Source organism: Hyalella azteca, unplaced genomic scaffold (assembly GCF_000764305.2).
Source record: "Hyalella azteca isolate HAZT.00-mixed unplaced genomic scaffold, Hazt_2.0.2 contig8906, whole genome shotgun sequence".
NCBI lineage: Eukaryota > Metazoa > Arthropoda > Malacostraca > Amphipoda > Hyalellidae > Hyalella > Hyalella azteca.
The window spans coordinates 53,425-75,123 of NW_025938989.1; the positions used below are offsets into that span (position 1 = coordinate 53,425).

At 38.6% G+C, this 21,699-nt stretch overlaps 1 protein-coding gene across 1 annotated transcript in view; it reads right to left on the reverse strand.

Annotated features, from left to right (window-relative positions):
* The window catches only part of LOC108682639, a 52,101-nt gene that overhangs the window by 20,634 nt on the left and 9,768 nt on the right, over positions 1 to 21,699 (reverse strand). The window contains exons 4-6 of the mRNA XM_047881826.1: positions 13,497 to 13,706; positions 1,304 to 1,472; positions 498 to 623 (exon numbers count right to left, since the gene is read on the reverse strand). Coding sequence (XP_047737782.1) covers positions 498 to 623; positions 1,304 to 1,472; positions 13,497 to 13,706 — 505 coding nt within the window. The remainder of the gene's footprint in view (positions 1 to 497; positions 624 to 1,303; positions 1,473 to 13,496; positions 13,707 to 21,699) is intronic.

The window sequence follows — 21,699 nt, forward strand, 5'->3', positions numbered from 1 at the left end:
TCCCCATGGACAAGCACCTATAGATAAAAATAAAGACACTTGACTCAATTCTGACTCGCTCGATGCACACTTGACTCATTTATGCCTCGCTCTGTATACACTTGACTCATTTATGCCTCACTTAATGCACACTTGACTCATTTCTGACTCACTCGATGCACACTTGACTCGTTTATGCCTCACTCAATGCTAACTTGACTCATTTCTGACTCACTCAGTGTACACTTGACTCAGTTCTGGCTCACTCAGTGTACACTTGACTCAGTTCTGGCTCACTCAGTGTACGTACACTTGACTCAGTTCTGACTCACTCGGTGAACACTTGACTCATTTCTGACTCACTAAATGTACATTTGACTCAGTTCTGGCTCACTCAGTGTACACTTGACTCAGTTCTGACTCACTCAGGGTACACTTGACTCAGTTCTTACTCACTCAGTGTACACTTGACTCATTTCTGACTCACTCTATGCACACATTACTCAGTTGTGACTCACTCTATGGTGAGTGTGAGGTGGTCCGGGGCCTCTCTGATGGCCTGCAGGGCCTCGCTGAGTGTGATGTGCCCCACGCTGCGCCCCATCACCCCCACCAGCCTGTCCCCTGCCTTGATGGTGCCTTCCCTGCACCACACCAGCAGGTCATCACACAATAATGATATGAGTAGCATTAATGATGTCTTCTCTGCACCATACCAGCAGGTCATCACACAATAATGATATGAGTAGCATTAATGATGTCTTCCCTGCACCACACCGGCAGGTCACCACACAATAATGATATGAGTAGCATTAATGATGTCTTCTCTGCACCATACCGGCAGGTCACCACACAATAATGATATGAGTAGCATTAATGATGTCTTCTCTGCACCACACCAGCAGGTCACCACACAATAATGATATGAGTAGCATTAATGATGTCTTCTCTGCACCATACCGGCAGGTCACCACACAATAATGATATGAGTAGCATTAATGATGTCTTCTCTGCACCATACCAGCAGGTCACCACACAATGATGTGAGTAGCATTAATGATGTCTTCACTGCACCACACCAGTAGGTCACCACACAATACTAAGAGTATGAGTGCCATAAAGTCTGCGTTAATGATGCTGCTATTATTATTTATCTTAACTAATTTTTACTGTTGTCATCATAATCAGTCGGTAAGTCATTATAATCAATTGAAGTTAACTATTGACCTTATTGCCTAGTTTGTCAACATAAAACATATTCTTATCAATAACTTGACTAATAATTCAATTTGCCACTGCCACGTCCACAAAAGTCCACTCTGACCTGTCGACAGGCCCGGCCGTGCGGACGTGGGTGATGAGCAGAGGAGTGGACTTGTCAGGGTGAGAGGACTGCAGTCCCCCCCTCACGGTCATGCCCACCCCGCCCCCCGCCTCCTTCTGGAGACTGACGACCGTCCGGCGCACCTGTACGCCCTCTGGTCCAAGTCCAGCTGTGGGCATTATTATAATATTATTTTACACATAACAGATTAAAATATTATGTTATATATTATAGACTAAATATTATATATATAATATATTTTAGATTAAGTATTATAAGTTATATTATATATTATATAACATTGTAATATTTGAGGGGCAAGATAACATTACCCCCTCTGATTATTACTTTACTTTAAGTATTAGTATTACTTTAAAGTATTAAGGTAGTATTACTTTAAATTACATATTTTATATAATATAGATTAAATATTATAGTATGTTATATTACATATTATAAATATAATACATCATAATATAGAATATATATCACTTATTATAAGATAACATTAGTATTATTTGGAGGGAGGGTTGGTTAATAACCCCCGATGGGGGAACAAATGGGTGGTTCAGGTAGGAATAGCATTGTAGGTAAGAGTGTTAATTTGCAACTCAAGTTTATTCAGCAGAAAACATTCACTGTACGGCGCACCAACATCGCTGAATTCAAGACTCATTCATTCACTGACTAATATAACATTTGTATATATCCAAAAACATTGTATGGAATAATCATTGAATAATTCGGATAAATATATATCTGAATTAAAACCAAATTTAGTAAAATGAGTAGACGTTAGCGCAAGTTAAGACAGACATTTTGCACAGTAAGATAACGTCGGACTGTCATGTTACACGTCACAATCAGCACAAAATAACGTCGGACTGCCATGTTACACGTCACAATCAGCACAAAATAACATCGGACTGCCATGTTACACGTCACAATCAGCACAAAATAACATTAGACTGCCATGTTACACATCACAATCAGCACAAAATAACGTCGGACTGCCATGTTACACGTCACAATCAGCAGCGTCTGACCAAATTCAATTAAAGAATTTCCAGCAGCGCTCGGGATTTCTAATGGCTACGGCGGCAAGTTTCCGATGGAAAACCTGCATCGCTGGAGTGGCTTTGATCGCGGTAAGCTGTACAGGTTCTGGCACCGACACGGTGTGATCGGGGCGTGGAATTTGAATATTTAAATTGAGGGCAAGTATTTTGTAAAATAAGGCAACTTTTTTTTAAATAGAGGGTATTTTCTGCGAATTGAGGGTATTTTTTTTGCAAATTGAGGGTATTTTTGCAAATTAATGGTAGTTTTTTGCAAATTGAGGGTATTTTTAGCGCATTTTCTCATTTATAGAAAAAAGGCGCTATTGTGCTCGTCATGTCCGTCCGTCCGTCAGTCAGTCTGTCTCTCTGTCCGTCCGTGACTACGCGTTTTCGTCGACGAGAAAATGCGCTCTCTGTCACTCGATGCAGTGAGCAACGCTAATGCATATTAAGGGATTTTTTAATATAGGGTATCTTCTTTCCAGTGAATTGATCGGAAACGTTTTTGTTTGCTGAGGGTACCTCTACATAAAATGAGGGTAGCTTTCGGTAAATTGAGGATAACTGTTAATATTCGAGGTTTGTGTCAGAGTTCAAGTCTTTGATGTATTATTTTAACGATGATCAAGTATATTATTAACAAACTGTAATAATCTATAACAGTTAGTTTAGACCAATTTATATAATATATTGGTTTTATAACCAATAATCTATGGTGGTTGCTGCAAACCCGATTTTGTTCACTGTACTGTCCTCAATGCCAAATATTACAAATAACTGTACTGAATATTACATCTAGAGGAACATTTATAATTCAGATCACTCCGGTTTGAGTAAATGGCAAATTGGTCAGACTTTAAGATAGAAAGCCTCCCGAATGTCTTGGAAGAAACGCGTACAAGAGATTGAATATCGGAACGCCATTCATAAGTTCAGACATTCACTAAATTTTCAAAACTGAGTTCAGGCAAAGAAGAAGCATTCACACATAGTATTGTGAATTACAGGGTTGAGAAATAAAAAATTTTTTTGATTTAAGTATACGTTATACCACATGGTTAGTTGACATTTTACATGAATTGTTGACATAATTGAAATACCGAATAAACTAAATTATTAAAACCTTATCTGCAACAATGAAATATTTTTCACTCGCAACACAATCCTAAGTTCATTGAGGGCAAAGAAAATGCAAGAATATATCTGAAGGAAACAAAATCCCTCTTTTCAGTCAAACGAAATTCTACAGTAACAAAATTTTTTTAGCACCATCAGGGGCAAGAGTTCGAGATTCGTTGCTATTGGAAGTCGTTCCAAAGAAACAAACAAAAATGGGCGCCTTCAGAATTCATCCAAGACGCGTCTAAATTCAACCTCGTAATAAGAAGGCTTATTTACACCAGCCCGCGAGAGAAGAAATCTCCCCAAGACGGCGATCCTATTCTCGAGATCAACAATGCATTTCGCGCGTAAAAGCTTTCGTTGTTTCAGAGGCAGGAATTCTGTTGCCGAAATGCAGTGCGATAAGACGAGTCTTTCAGGCACGCGAGCCCTGCCACCACTCGCTGTCGCTGCCATCACTCACACTAGATGCCACAACTCGCACCCGCTGCCACCACCAGCATCCGCTGCCACCACTCGCGCCTGCTGCCACCACTCGCACTAGCTGCCACCACTAACACTCGCTGCCACCACTCGCGCCCGCTGCCATCACTCACTCGCTGCCACCACTCGCGCCCGCTGCCAACTCGTACGCGCTGCCACCACACGCACCCGCTGCCACCACTCACCCTCGCTGCCACCACTCACACTCGCTGCCACCACTCACACTCGCTGCCATCACTCGCACTCGCTGTCATTACTCGCATCCGCTGCCACCACTCGCACCCGCTGCCACCACTCGCACTAGCTGCCACCACTCGCACCAGCTGCCACCACTCGCACGCGCTGCCACTACTCGCACGCGCTGCCACCACTCACACGCGCTGCCATCACTCACACTCGCTGCCACCGCTCGCGCCCGCTGCCACCACTCGCACGCGCTGCCATCACTCACACTCGCTGCCACCACTCGCACGCGCTGCCACCACTCGCACGCGCTGCCATCACTCGCACCCGCTGCCACCACTAGCATCCGCTGCCACCACTAGCACCCGCTGCCACCACTGGCACCCGCTGCCACCACTCGCACCCGCTGCCACCACTAGCATCCGCTGCCACCACTCGCCACCCGATGAAACACAGTGAAATATTTGAGGCGATTTAAAGTTGGCCAATAGATAGCTAACCGTTGCCACGCTCTTCTTCGTCAGTAATTTTCACTGATGGAAAGTGTTGGCGCTGAATATTTTGGACTCCACTAAACAAACTAACAGTTCCTTCTTTCGTTGGTAAATTAAATATAAAGCCAAGAACAGTGAAATATTGCGATTTTATAATTTGTTAAGAACGTCAAAATCTATTGGCAATATATTTATACTTATTTTATTTAATACGCATTCAAAACACGCGAAGTGCGTCTGCCTGTATGACTTCCGCAAACAAATATAATAGAAATAATACGGCTTTACTTAACATAAATTAAAACCAGCGAGGAATACCTACCATGTCTGGAAAGCAGTCGCGCTTTGGCCGCCTTCCTCCTGTACCAATCGCCTCTGCTGGAACCAAGACCAAAGAGCAAAGTTTTTGTCCCTTCATTTGGGGATCCCGGAATGCGGTCTGATTGAGATGGGGATCTGGACACCCGTCCGCTTATGCATGACGGGGACCGCGATATTCGATCCGAGGGGCAAGGGGATCCTACAGAAAAAGCACTTTGACTCAGGGTTGGTTGGTCGACGAAACGGTTTGTAGAACAGGTGTCGCTGAGGCTTGGGTTAGTCTTTGCGTAAATATCAGGATATTGTGTCAAAGCTTGCATGTGTTCCGGCAAATAATCTTGTTCGTTCACTTGGCTGGGAAAAGGATTTCTCTCTTCATGTCTGATGGGAGACCTTGCGGTGTCTTGAGCCGCGGCGCAATACTTGCCGTAGTGGGAGGAAGACATGGGAGGATCAAACAGATACTGGCGATTCCGTGTCACCGGATGTTGTGCCGACCAGGAGAGCGCCGTGCCTGGCAAGAGGGGAGTTCTCGGGGGCGTCATGACTGAAAATAAATCGCTTTCGAGAAATGAACTTGAAGTTGGAGGACATAGGTAACTTGGGATGCCTCTACTGCTCATTTGTTGAGGGGAGAGTGCCGAATGATCCTTAAATAGAGCGTATATATCGGAATCTTCTTCAGCGGTGTAACCAACTCCCCATAGAGTGTACCTCCTCGGTGGCGGACTTGGAGGAGCTTTGATAGGTCTAACCCCTCCACTTTGGTTACGTCCGCTGCCTTGACTCATGGACCGAGTGAGGCGTGGGGAATTCCAAGGGTTGTATTCCTCAACCTGTCTGTCTAAATCAACGTGCTGTGTCCACTCGGTATCCGGTTGATTCATTTCACCCCCACCGTGCTGCTCCGGATGGACATACGGGTTCTGCATCGTCACTTTCGCAGGTCCACCGACAGGATCGGATCGGCTTACGTAGAATACGGACTTCCGAAGCCTTTTAGTAGAGCCCTCGTGTTCACAGTCGCACTCGGGTGTCTTCTCCTTCTTTTCCCCAGATATGAGGCTTGCCAGACCGTCGGTGAGGGACCGGAATTTTTTGCGGAGGCCGCTTTTGCGCTTTGTTTTGGGGGTTGCACGGGATTCTTTGGATTCGGGTGGTGTGGCACTCACGGGGCGAGTGGACGTGAGCAAGTCTGGGGACTCTGATGCTTTCCAAAGAGTTCCAGTAGATCCTCGCCAGTCCTTCCCCTGTTGGGGGGCTTTCGATGAGCCCTTCATTTCCACAAGATTCGTTAATGATGTGATTCTTAAATAGAATTTCCAACTCGTTTAATACAAAATCACGTCTGCAAATTACGCTCCATTTTATCCAAGATCAATGAAACATAAGATACGTCCAATCAGCACATGAAACTAAATAGCTTTTCTTGTTCTGATAGGACCCTAATTTTCACTATGGACGTAAGAAATTGGCGGCATTTTGCAGCAAATAATCATTTTTTCTGCAATAAGTTCCGTTTTTATAAAAAATGACAAAAAATAATAATGTCATGTCTTAAAATCACCTGCGAACAAATAATTGATTATTAGTCATTGGAAACGTTCAATTTAACTTTTCATTCGTCATTAATGACGTAGTTGTGCACTTATACAATGTCTAACTATGGTCTGACAGCTATATTAACAAGAAGCAAATACTATATTGCACTGTTGGAAGCCCGGCCTTAAGCCTCAGATGTCGTGCCGCAACACTGAGCATCACAACTGCCGTGCGTGACGCAACACTGAGCATCACAACTGCCGTGCGTGACGCAACACTGAGCATCACAACTGCCGTGCGTGACGCAACACTGAGCATCACAACTGCCGTGCATGACGCAACACTGAGCATCACAACTGCCGTGCATGACGCAACACTGAGCATCACAACTGCCGTGCGTGACGCAACACTGAGCATCACAACTATCGTGCGTGACGCAACACTGAGCATCACAACTATCGTGCGTGACGCAACACTGAGCATCACAACTATCGTGCGTGAAGCAACACTGAGCATCACAACTGCCGTGCGTGACGCAACACTGAGCATCACAACTGCCAAGAAATAATATGCAAGATAGTGATTTTTTTAGAATTTTTGATTGATTTTGTCAATAAAGTAATTCATGGTGAATAATAAAAAAATTTATACGTATCAACAGCCTCCACGGAGCCTGGCAAATGCATAAATTCATTTTTGCTCATTTTATTATCAAGGAACTACAGAAAGCATATCGGAATACTCGTTCACATCGCGTTTTTTGCTTGTTACGTTTTGCATGTGAAAAAAGTCAAGAGACTTGCGTTATATCTCGTTAGTTCAAGAAGACCTGGTTCAAAACTCTCTTGCAGCAACTACAACGCAAAATAGACGAGATTAATTAATAATGTTGATAATTAATTTGTTGATAGCTAATTAATAATGTTGATAACTAATTTGTTGATAGCTAATTAATAATGTTGATAACTAATTTGTTGATAGCTAATTAATAATGTTGATAACTAATTTGTTGATGGCTAATTAATAATGATGACAGCTAATTTGTTGATGGCTAATTAATAATGATGACAGCTAATTTGTTGATGGCTAATTAATGATGTTGATAGCTAATTTGACCCCATAAGCACTATGAAGTCAAGCCGATTTTGTGGAAATGCTTCATATTTTCCAAGATGAAAATGCAATTTAAAATGTGCCTCCTGCGTGAAATCTCCATATTTCTGAATTTCAGCCTCATGGGCATTTCGAATTCAAATATTAAATCTTTTCAAAACTTCAGACTAAATCATTACTATAAACCAAATGAAATAAATCAACCTATGGCCTTTGGCCCTATGATGATCTTTAAAAAAAGTATATTCTATATATTGCTGTATAAATATATACAGCAATATATCTTGTATGTACATACACTTGTATACACATGCAAAAGTCATTTTCATCACTATCTCCCTGAAATAAACATGCGATGAACTTAAGAAACATGTTGTGGGGTGCAAAATTTAGATGCGAGACACTGCATGTTCCGAATCAAAAGACTACACTATACGTACTATATAGTGAGTACTATATACTACACTATATAGTCACACTATAGTGACGATATCACTATATCCATCAGCTTGTCACAGAGAAGAAAATCAGTTTCATCTAATATGATTTTTTTGAACACATATCATTGTGTTCAGATCAGTAGAAGGCAACTGAAAATAACACTGGGATCTCAAAACAATGACAATCTAAAATGGCTAGCTTAAAGTTGTTTATAAATATAGTAAATTATTTTCATATTACCATTACTTAACGAAATAATTATCATTCAGGTTTGCAACTCGATCGATAAATTATATGTGTAAATAAATTAAACGTGGATCCAAATTTCCCGTGAAACATTTAGCAATAACCAAAGAATCATTTAAAAATAATATGGCACTTTATTCTTCATATACTATATTTAAAACAAGTTTGATCAATAAAAATACAATTTTTATTTAGAACTACTCTATTTAGAGTTTAGTTTTCTTAGTTGCCTAATAATTTATAATAATATATAAGATAACCACTCTTTCAACAAATGCGACATTTTCTATCGCACTCCTTCAACAGATGCAACACTTTCTATGGCACTCCAACAGATGCAACACTTTCCATCTATCTTTTAAACGCACAGTTCAACACAGAGGGCAACCGCGAGGCGAAGTATCAACGTAGTGGAGTGACAAAACTCAGAATTGAGTGCCACACTCGCCACAGCACTTGGCACGGCTCTCCGTGGCACTGTGACTGTTGAGTGCCGTACACCTGTGACGCTGCCACAATGTGTAAAAAAAACGCTCGGGGACGAGCAACCGAAAAAATACTTATCGCAAAAAATAGTCTGGTCAACGACGAAAACAACTCGTTAGAAAAAGGGAAGAGGGCTTATAAATGAAAAAAAAACTCAAATGCGACGTGAGCGCGAAATACGGGCCAAAAGATAGTTGACTAACAACTTTGATATCACGAATTTTTGTACAACATTCTACTCGAGCTAATTTCCTGAGTGAATGCAGCGCTTGTGCAGAGCCTATGTACACGAACGCAGAGCTAGTGCGTGCAGAGAATACTGTTTAGAAAAAGTCTAGAAATATACATGAGTACAGAGTTAGTGTTAGTAGAGTGTGTGCAGAGTTTGTGTGAACAGAGCGTGTGCAGAGTTGGTGTTTTCAGAGTTAGTGAGTGCAGAGTTGGATGTGCAGAGTTGGTGTGTGCAGAGCGTGTGCAGAGTTAGAGTGTGCAGCAAAGTTGGCTGTCAAGCCGCGGTTTGGATCGCGTCCAAGTGTGTGCCTAAGATGCCTGATGTCTCACCACGTGACACACCGACACATGCTTCGTGACACACCGACACATGCTTCGTGACACACCGACACATGCTTCGTGACACATAACTCATACAACATGGCGCGTGAAACATAACAGACGATTGCAACAAGTTTTAATTCCTAGAAAATTCAGACAAATGCCACCAAGTTCTTTCATAACTTCAAGCGTAAAAGACTAATTGGGGATTGAACAGGCATCGAAAAAACATGGAAAGTTTAACATTCGTTCTTGAGACTCAATGATTCATGCATCTTAAATTTCTCAGCATTAATCAGGTTCAGAACAAAACCGGCCAGTCACAGACACAAGAAGACTTGAGATCCTTTGCAAATCTTTTCGTTATCTAGAAAATTCCCTAGAATGCATTTCCTGCGTGCGAACATTTTTAGGAGATAGAGTTCACATTAGTATAACGATCAGAAAATATTTGGAGATCTGCAGCTAATGCCGTCCATTTGAAATACATTTAAGAACGTTATTATTTGTTTGATTTTTATTTTTATTGCAATAGTTTCAATTAGTTATTTTTGCAATAGTTATTGCAAAAAAATAGTTTGCAATAGTTATTTTTACATAAATGCAATAGTTTCAATCTACGGGGTTTGTAGCTTGTATAAATATCTCGAATTTCTTCGTGAAAATATTCTCAGCTGCGTTTTACGTAAATACTTTTGCATCGCGTAATACCAAATACAAATCAATATTAAAAAAATTATTGTAACATGAAATTCGTTGTATCAAGGCTTTAGATTCGTAAGTCAAGCTATTTTGAGTATCAAAGAGAATCGCTCGAAATTTGTTATTTCTTACAGAATCGACCGAGACGTAAATATTGCTAATCTAGCATTTATCTAGTCAACTCTTTTGCAACAGATTTTCATTTATCAACACAGGTGATTGGGGGCAAATATCCAACTCCCAAGACTAAGCCAAGTTGGCTGGTCTAGGCCCAGAGACGACCGTAAGGCACCGATAAGCTGTTCAGTAAATCCCTCTTACGCCGTAAACCTAAGCAAACAGAATGCGAGTGCAGTGAAAGCAGCCGAGATCGTTTGTAAGTCGCGGTCAGTAACGAACGAGCAACAGTCATCTGTCACAACTCGTTACTAGAAGGTATAATTAACATAGCTAATTCAAGCGAATAATTTTTTAAAAACAATGAAGAAACTTTTACCCTTGAAGCATTTTAGTTTAAACCAATGACAGTAATTTAGAAATTAGTATAAACCTATTTATCTAAATGTTCAAGTTACCAAGTAAATGAATATTTAATTGTTTTAGAATGCGTTAAATTTCAATAATCAATCGAAACAGTTCATTTGCGTATTAGTTAGTAATATTAGTGAGTATTTCGTAATTTAGTTTTTAACTTACGAAAATTTTACATTATAAATCTTTCGTGCTGTAACAGTTTATGAATCATATGCTAATTAATTAAAAAACATTTAAAGCAGAATCATATTTTCAGTTACCAATATCCTAATGAAGCCATAACAGTTATCAGTTTTTTATAAGCGAGTGAGTAAGTAGTAATTCGTTTTCATATTAACTTGAACTAATTTAATCTTATTCATTAAATCTTACTACAAAATAGCATACAATAAATACGAGAACGATAAATACGTTTTTATGATTTTAATATATAGCAACTTCGCTTATACTTTATTTGCTTGAGGGGAAGTTATGCCAGTGCTAAAATTCCCACAACAGATGCTTCAGATTGCGTATTGAGCTTGTAGAAGCGAGGCACTTATCCACAGCGTAAAAAATATATAATAAAATTAATAAACTATATAATAATAATAAAATATATTATTAAAAATAAAAATATATAGTAATAATAACAGACGGTAACATCGATCGCGCGGCGACAGAGACCCACGAATTCCCTTCATTTCTCGGCCCAAAGCTTTTACCCGCACTAGCGGGACACTAAATTCGATCAAAGAAACCTTCCATTGCCGACTGAGCAGCTCAGAGATACTCGCACGCTCGGCAGGGGAAATTTGCTTTACCTTAACCTTACTTTAGCTATACTTTAGTGCTAACAATGTTGGATTCGTGACATAACTTATGCGCGTATTCAACCTATTACCTATTACGAGAATAATCGTAATAATTAACCTATTAGTACATATTACGAGAATCAACGGAGAGAAAAGGGTGCACGCGAAGTCACACTTATGCAAAAGTATTAATGGTTGTCAAAAAATATTTATTAAATTAATAAAACTTTTATTCCTGCCTCCTTCAGTATCCTTTGCTGTAACCGACGTTGCACTGTACATGGAAGGCAACTATCGTTCTATTTTAATTAACCTTAACCTTACCTTAATTATTACCTAAACCTTTTACTTAAAGGTTAAAGTTTCCTACTTAACCTTAATTACCTTAACCTTTTAATTAACCTTAACCTCGCCACACTTTAATTCAGCAGAACAAAGAAGTAATCTTACTGATACTAATTATCATCCGAACTAATTGAAACATGAGACATGCGTCTGCACCGCCGCTCATAATTACGATACAAGGCATTTTAATCTGCATATAAAACTACAGGCGGTTTTAAGGTGGCCAACGAAGTACCGTCCATCGGTGAGCGCAGAATGGCTCTAATTTTAACAGACGCCATAAAATATAAGGAGCTCAACCAATCAGCTTACGAAGACGAAATATTTCTCTACGTGCTCAGTATTTTACAGTAAATTTTCCGCTGCACCAATTAATTCATTATGGTGTGAATTTTAGAGAGATGGGCTTGATTTACGTCTGGCGCGAGCTTGCACTCCGGTCTCGCGGGGAAATGTTATGGGTTCTTTGGTATGGGGAGTCAACCCAAAGGGAAACTTCTCCCAAAGGGGGATTCATCCCAAAGTAAGACTCATCCCAAAGGGAGATTCATTCCAAAGGAAGACTCATCCCAAAGGTAGATTGATCTAAAAGGAAGACGCATTCCAAATTAAGGAAGACTCATCCCATAATTAGACTTAGCCCATAGATAGACTCATCCCAAAGGGAGGCTCATCCCAAACGAAAACTCATTTCAAAGGAAGACTCATCCCAAAGATATACTCATCCCAAGGATACATCTCAAAGGGAGACTCATCCCATAGGGAGACTTAGCCCATAGGTAGACTCATCCCAAAGGAAGACTCATCCCATAGGGAGACTCATCCCACAGGGAGACTTAGCCCATAGGTAGACTCATCCCAAAGGGAGACTCATCCCATAGGGAGACTCATCCCACAGGGAGACTTAGCCCATAGGTAGACTCATCCCAAAGATACACTCATCCCACTTGCCTCAAGCCAATTTCAGACCAGAATTACCACCAATGAAATAACTGATTATGTACAAGAGTAATTATTGAGCAGCAGATGACTAACGCGGATGACTATTGTACGAATTTTCTTGTGGTCTTTTCACGTCTTAATCATTGTATTTCAAGGTAATCGCGAAAACAAACCTTGAGACCAGTCTATACCAAAATATCTATAACCAGCAATTTTTCCATTCCATTGTTATTGAAAAAAATTATACAAGTCCAAGTTTGGGCGCAACAAATGACCGATTATTTAGCCACGTAAGACCTACACAATATTTTATATACAAAACTTGAAAAATCCGTATGCTATAGTCCGTATCGCTTAATTTCTGAGGAAATGCACAGATTATCTTTTTTCATCCATTAACTTATTTATCGATGAAAATTCGGTTAATATCAAGAATATGGCAAAAAGCACTCAAATAAAAAAAAATAGATTTTTGTACTTACTCCTAAAAGCTACAATAGCACAGATCACTGGAATATTACTCACCACTTGACATAAACTGCACATAGCACTGGAATTTCCATCGCTCATTATAATCATACTTCAATGTCACACTGTATTTTTTAAATGTACACCTATATACACTCACCCTCCTCCCCCCTGACACAACCTAAGTAGAATTATTCCGATACCTATGAAGCGTTCGAGCTGTGATACTTATGAAGTGTCGTCTATGTTTGAGGCATATTCATATGTATCTGAAAACATGAAATCGCTTTATTTATTACATTTAGGAACGCGAGGTCTGATGTGTCGGAAATTTTTCCGTTATGTTATTAAGGCATGTACTCACGCAGGCTTGGGGTCTCGTACTCGATGTCGATGTCGACGTTGTTGCCGGAGTTTTTGAGGAGCGCCACGATTTGTTGGTGCGTGAGGCCCTCGGTGGCACAACCGTTGACGGCGACGATGTAGTCACCGACAGCAAGTCTGTCGCAGCGGTGGGCCGCTGATCCTGTCCGCAGGCGAGCTATGCGTGGGCGATAGCCTTTGTCTATGCCGCCTGCACCAAGAAAATTTATATTACAGAAGTAGCTTATGACAATGAAATATTTACTAACCGCCGCCATCAAATAATATTTAAACTTATTTTACAATTACCAACCGCCGCCATCAAATAATTTTTAAACTTATTTTACAAAAGCAGCCTTTGACAATCAAATAGTTATCAGGTGTTAGTAGTGGTACGTATGTTAAAAGGAGCTACATTTAAATAATTATGAAATTTTGTAACTCATGTAAGTTGAAGTAACTCATGTAAGTTGAAAATTCTATTGATTTGTATTAATCACGTCATGACTTTGTCGCTGCTGTTCAAGAACTGTGATTTTTAATTGCATTTTGCAACTAGAACACGTACGTCGTACAAGGGCTACAACCTTGCTATACAAACTAACACAGCTTACGATATTAGGTACCATTTTCTTTCTCTATTAGAAAACGAACGTTCTCAATTTGAGGGAGTCCTTAAACATTTTCTTCACTTACGTGTGTTTCCAACATTATATTTATACGTGAAGATGTGCTACGGAGCTAGTTGCATAACATAGATTTTCGCTCATGAAGCTGTATTTCGAGTTTAAATATATATAAATAATCCAATATTGTCATATCATTGAATGATTAAAGCTTAAATCATCAAATAGCAGGTGAAAAACCTGCAGTCCCAACTCCTAAGCTACTTCGCAATCTATATTTGTTGGGAATAATGAACGAATGTTCCTATAATTCCCCACCTATATATCTTGCTGCAAGCTCTCAGTTCTCGGTTACATGTATCTGAAACGAGTATGTGACATTTATTCTTGTTTGACGCCACCAACATGTGAAACAGACTCAGTGTTGACTGAAGTCGCCTGGGATTCGTCGCATGAGGCCTCGAACATGAACGCCTTCAATATTAAACTATAGATGCTAGATTGCTCGTGCAGCGGTATATGTACGGAGTAGATGCCCCTCCAAGGTGAGAGGGGTTTTATAGCATCAAGCTCAATTCTGATAGATCTTGTCAAAGGATGTGACGAATTGGCCGGCGCCGGACTTGGCATAGTCTTCAACTCCGAAGCCAAGATGCTACGATACAATACAATACAGAACTATACATCACTATAATGCAACTATACTATACTATACTATACTATACTATACTATACTATACTATACTACACTACACTGCACTATACTTATTATACTATATTATACACAATCTTCGTACAACACAGAATCCTATGTGGCCGCTGCGGGTTCCCGTAAAAACAAATGAAATATTTATTATATATTTACTATATTTATTACTATACTATATTTATTTATCTAAAAGGCTGCTCGGTTCGATAATGGTTATCAGTCCTATAAATTGTGATGAAATCTGATTATAAGTTATGCTAATGTTACTCACAATTTCTAGGACTGATAACCATTATCGAACCGAGCAGCCTATTAAATAAATAAATGTAGACAGCTATTAATCAGTCAGATTTATCTGCCTGAATTAGAATTTTCATAAATTTATATTTCATTTATTTTTACGGGAACCCGCAGCGGCCACATAGGATTCAGTGTTGTACGAAGATTGTGTATAATATAGTATAATAAGTATAGTGCAGCGTAGTGTAGTGTGTAGTATAGTTTAGTATAGTTGTAGTATAGTAAGTATTGTATAGTTTAGTATTGTATTGTAACGTGGCATCTTGGCTCCGGTTTGAAGACTATGCAAAATATGCAAAGTCCGGCGCCGGCCGACAGCCAATTCATCACATCCTTTGACAAAGTTTATCAGAACTGAGCTTGATGCTATAAAACACTCCTCAGCATGGAGGGTCGTCTACTTTGTACAAATACCGATGCTCGAGCAATCTAGCATCTATAGTTTAATATTGAAGGCGTTCATGTTCGAGGCCTCGTGCGACTTCAACACTGAGTCTGTTTCACATGTCGGAGGCATCAAACGAGAAGAAATATCATATACTGGTCTCAGATACATGTAACCGAGAACTTAGTAATTGCAGTATGATATATAAGTGGGGAATTAGGCTTAAACACTTGAATTGGCGACATTTTGGTTCAGATTAGTTGCTACTCAAGCGGCAGCCATTTAGTTATCATGCGTATCTTGGGTCGATTTGTGACTTACAGTTGTTGAAACCATCCCATACTTAAATAGATGACTGCGAACTACAGACTTTGGAATTAGATTACACGATATCGAAATAGATGAATATGCACCGCAGACTTTGAAATAAATTTATACCATACAGGAATCAATGAATGTGCTTCGTAGGCCTTGGAATAAAATCGTACCATACAAAAATCAACGACTATGCTCCGCAGACTTTGGAATAAGAACATTTACAACGGAATAAAGGATATGAGCACCGCTGTCAGCGGTATAAAGTTAGCGAACATCCACACAGACTTCGTCGACGAAGTACAACGCGGGACAACATCCAGTTGTACGTTACGCTTTTCTTTGATGAGAGTTTGCAATGAGATAGCGTCATGATTCACACTGCATTTTGGTACAAATGAACCACTCTTCAATCCCAACACGAATTTGGATTCCGCGTCGCCGCCTTATTTTTGCGGCACGGTTTGAATCTGAATTCGATTAATATCCTACAATTAGAATCATGGGCTTTGAAATCGAAAAAATTATTGTTTTATATCTTAAAATTGGTAGTTACGCTGTACATTTCTGAAAATTTCAATTATCACAATTAAGTTGCGCATGAAGCTTAACAACAATTTTGCCAAGTTTCTATGGGTATCTAACGTAAATGGGATTCTCTCATCATGCCCACATTCTAAGGAGAAAACTAATAGCTTATGAATTGCCTACTATTGACATATTCTTCGACCAGTTGCCATTCCATTTGTTTGAATGGAGGTAGAAATTTCTTCATTATCCTGGGATGAGGCGAAGTTTGCATCCCACGATGTCAATTATTTCACATGTTTAACTTGTCGTTTGATTGCAAATTAATATCATTAATGGCTGAATACTTAACCCATTAGCACCCATGATCCCCAATTGGGGATCGATTGTCTTGTCATCATACGAAAAAAAAACGTTATTATTTTATCTGTTCATAGAAGTATCATCCCAATTAATTAGTGACAATAACACGTTCGTCAACCAATTAGTCGTCATTGATTTCGATATTACATCTTGATGTGATGGAACACAAAACAGTATATAGAAAATGCGACACCGCGGCTCACGATATCAGCTGCGTCTTCACTTGAACGAGAAACGAGCTTCATTGTCAATAAGAATGTGATTTTGCTCAGTAAGTGTTCAATTTATTTAAATATGCATTCAATATATATCCCAGGTGGGTTATACACAAGTTCTCCTTCATAAGGAAAAAGTCAGAAAACGACAACGAGCGTTCAGCATAAACATATTTACAGATAAATTATCGTTTTTCCTTTACTAATCAACGGGTTTATCGGATTTGGAAGCAGCATCCGATAAGCCAGATGTTGTTGCTTATTGATGCTGGAATAAATAACGAATAGGTAGCGTTCACACATTAAGTATTCAGCCATTAATGATATTATTTGCAATCAAACGACAAGCTAAACATGTGAAATAATTAACATCAATGGATGTAAACTTCATTATATCCCGGAAGAATATTGAAGTGATTTCTACCTCCATTCAAACAAATTAAATGGTAACTCGTCGAAGATTATTTCAATGGTAGGCAATGCATAAGCTACTTGTTTGAGCCTTGAAATGTGGGCATGATGAGGGAATCCCATTTACGTTAGACACCCATAAAAAATTGGCGAAATTGTAGTAAGCTTCATGCGCAACTTAATTGTGATAATTGAAATTTTCACAAATATAAAGCGTAACTACCAATTTTACAATGTAAAACACTAAATTTTTCGATTTTAAAGACCTTGATTCAAATTGTAGGGTTTTTATCTAATACTGAGTCAAACAATGCCGCAAAAATAAGGCGGCGACGCGGAATCCAAAATTTCGTTGGGATTGAAGAGTGGTTTATTTGTACTTTTGCACTTTTTAACTGAATAAACAAAGCTGCGTCTTCACTTGAACGAGAAACGAGCTTCATTGTCAACAAGAATATGATTTTGCTCAGTAAGTGTTCAATTTATTTAAATATGCATTCAATATACAGTATATCCCAAGTGGATTATACACAAGTTCTCCTTCATAATGAAAAAGTCAGAAAACGACAACGAGCGTTCAGCATAAACATATTTACAGAAAAATTATCGTTCTTCCTTTACTAATCAACGGGTTTAGCGGATTTGAAAGCTGCATCCGATAAGCCAGATGTTGCTTATTGATGCTGGAATACATATCGAACAAGGAACGTTCACATTAAGTATTCAGACATTAATGATATTAATTTGCAATCAAACGAGAGGTTAAACATATGTAATAATTTAGATCACTGGATGTAAACTTCATTACATCTAGGAAGAATATCGGAGTGATTTCTACCTCCATGCAAACAAATGAAATGGTAACTCGTCGAAGATTATTTCAATGGTAGGCAATGCATAAGCTTTTATTTTGATCCTTAGAATGTGGGCATGATGAGGGAATCCCATTTACGTTAGATACCCATAAAAAATTGGCAAAATCGTAGTAAGCTTCATGCGCAACTTAATTGAGATAATTGAAATTTTCAGAAATGTACAGCGTAACTACCAATTTTAAGATGTAAAACACTAAACTTTTCTATTTTAATGACCTTGATTCTAATTGTATGGTTTTTATCTTATACTGAGTCAAACAATGCCGCAAAAATAAGGCGGCGACGCGGAATCCAAAATCGTTATGGGATTGAAGAGTGATTCATTTGTAGCATAAATGCACTGTGAATCATGACGCTATCTCCTTGCAAACTCTCATCAAAGAAAAGCGTAAGATAAAACTGGAAGTTGTCCCGCGTTTTACTTCGGCGACGAAGTCTGTGTGGATGTTCGCGAACTTAATTCGGCTGACAGCGGTGCTCATATCCTTTATTCCTTGGCAATCTTGGTACTTGTTTGGGACATAGCAGTCCCAGGCCACGATGGATCGCCGCCTCTGCGTTGTAAATGTTCTTATTCCGTTGTACATGTTCTTATTCCAAAGTCTGTAGTGCATATTCATCTATTCCGATATAGAGTAATCTAATTCCAAAGCCTGTAGTACACAGTCATCTATTTGGGTACCTATGGGATGGTTTCAACAACTGTAAGTCACAAATCGACCCAAGATACGCATGACAACTTAATGGCTGCTGCTTGAGTAGCAACTAATCTGATCCAAAATGTGGTCAATTCAAGTGTTTCAAGCCTATTAAATAAATTCAACAAAATAGTGCGGGGGATAATTTCTGCGATGGAATATCATAGCAAATAAATAAAATTATACACGTTCAATTGTATTAAAAATCTGCTGTTTTAATGAAGAGCAAGTCATTAAACAGGTAAATTATTATCATATGCCACGGGTCTTCCCATTTATTATCAGTTTCACTGAACAAATTTATTCGATGGCTCATTTACTTATTCTTTACTAGATATCTTCAAAATATTGAATTTTAAGCATGCAGTAAAATCATTGAACCAGACACAAATATTCTCGTCTTTGCTGAATCTTAAGATCAAATATGTTTGCCTTATTTTTCAAAAATGTAACGGAATTCTAAGAATTTAAACACTACACAAATTACTTGCTCAACCCGTTACAAAATACATAAAGCTTCATAAGTTCGTCCTACTCGCGTCAAAATATGGAGGCGTAGGAACAAAAAAATATCGTATCGTAGATGTGAAGTATAGTATAGTATATACTATGCACAATCTTCGTATAACACTGAACCCCATGTGGCCGCTGCGGGTTCCCGTAAAAACAGGAGAAATATAAATTTATAAAAATTCTATTTCAGGCAGCTAAATCTAACTGATTCATAGCTGTATTTATTTATTTAGCCAAAAGGCTGCAGGTTCGATGATGGTTATAAGTCCTATAAATTGTGATGAACTCTGATTATAAGTTACGCTGATGATACACGATTCATACGTTATAACGTAAATATTTTCTTTAGAAATCAAATAGTTAATGAATCATCATACACGAAAAAACGTTATATTATCTGTTCATAAGTATAATCCCAATTAATTAGTGACTATAACACGTTCTTCAACCAATGAGTCGTCATTGATTTCGATATTACATCATGATGTGATGGAACACAAAACAGTAGGTATATATAAAATGCGACACCGCGGCTCGCGATATCGGCTGCGTATTCACTTGAACGAGAAACGAGCTTCATTGTCAACAAGAATATGATCTTGCTCAGTAAGTGTTCAATTTATTTAAATATGCATTCAATATATATCCCAGGTGGGTTATACACAAGTTCTCCTTCATAATGAAAAAGTCAGAAAACGACAACGAGCGTTCAGCACAAACATATATATACAGAAAAATTAACGCTTTTCCTTTACTAATCAACGGGTTTATCGGATTTGAAAGCTGCATCCGATAAGCCAGATGTTGTTGCTTATTGATGCTGGAATAAATAACGAATAGGTAACATTCACACATTAAGTATTCAGCCATTAATGATATTATTTGCAATCAAACGACAAGTTAAACATGTGAAATAATTAACATCGATAGATGTAAACTTCGTTACATCCCGGAAAAAAATGAAAAAAATGTTTACATCCATTCAAACAAATTAAATGGTAACTCGTCGAAGAATATTTCAATAGAAGGCAATGCATAAGCTATTTGTTTGATCCTTAGAATGTGGGCATGATGAAAGAATCCCATTTACGTTAGACACCCATAAAAAATTGGCAAAATCGTAGTAAGCTTCATGCGCAACTTAATTGTGATAATTGAAATTTTCACAAATGTGAAGAGTAACTACCAATTTTACGATGTAAAACACTAAATTTTTCTGTTTTAAAGCCCTTAATTCCAATTGTAGGGTTTTTATCTTATACTGAGTCAAACAAGGCCGCAAAAATAAGGCGGCGACGCGGAATCCAAAATTTCGTTGGGATTGAAGAGTGGTTTATTTGTACTTTTGCACTTTTTAACTGAATAAACAATTGCCGCAAAATGTACTGTAAATCATAAAACTATCTCCATCCAAACTCTCATCAAAGAAAAGCGTAACATACAACTGGGAGAAGTTGTCCCGCGTTGTACTTCGTCGGCGAAGTCAGTGTGGATGTTCGCGAACTTTTTCCGCTGACAGCCGTGCTCATATCCTTTATTCCGATGTAAATGTTCTTATTCCAAAGTCTGCGGAGCATAGTCGTTGATTTTTGTATGGTATAATTTTATTCCAAGGCCTACGAAGCACATTCATTGATTCCTGTATGGTATAAATTTATTCCAAAGTCTGCGGTGCATATTCATATATTCCGATATAGTGTAATCTAATTCCAAACCCTGTAGTGCACAGTCATCTAATTAGGTATGGTATGGTTTCAACAACTGTAAGTCACAAATCGACCCAAGATACGCATGACAACTAAAGGGCTGCTGCTTGAGTAGCGACCAATCTGAACCAAAATATCGTCAATTGAGTGTTTTAAGCTTATTAAATAAATTCGACAAAATAGTACGGGGGATAATTTCTGCGATGGAATATCATAGTAAATAAATAAAATTATACACGGTCAATTATATTAAGAAATCTGCTGTTTTAATGAAGAGCAAGTCATTAAACAGGTAGATTATTATCATATACCACGGGTCTTCTCATTTATTATCAGCTTCACTGAACAAATTTATTCGATGGCTCATTTACTTATTCTTTACAAGATTTCTTCAACATATTGAATTTTAAGCATGCAGTAAAATCATTGTACCAGACACAAATATTCTCGTCTTTGCTGAATCTTAAGATCAAATATGTTTACTTTATTTTTCAAAAATGTAATGGAATTCTAAGAATTTAAACAATTAATTTTAAACAATTATACTTGCTAAACCCGAA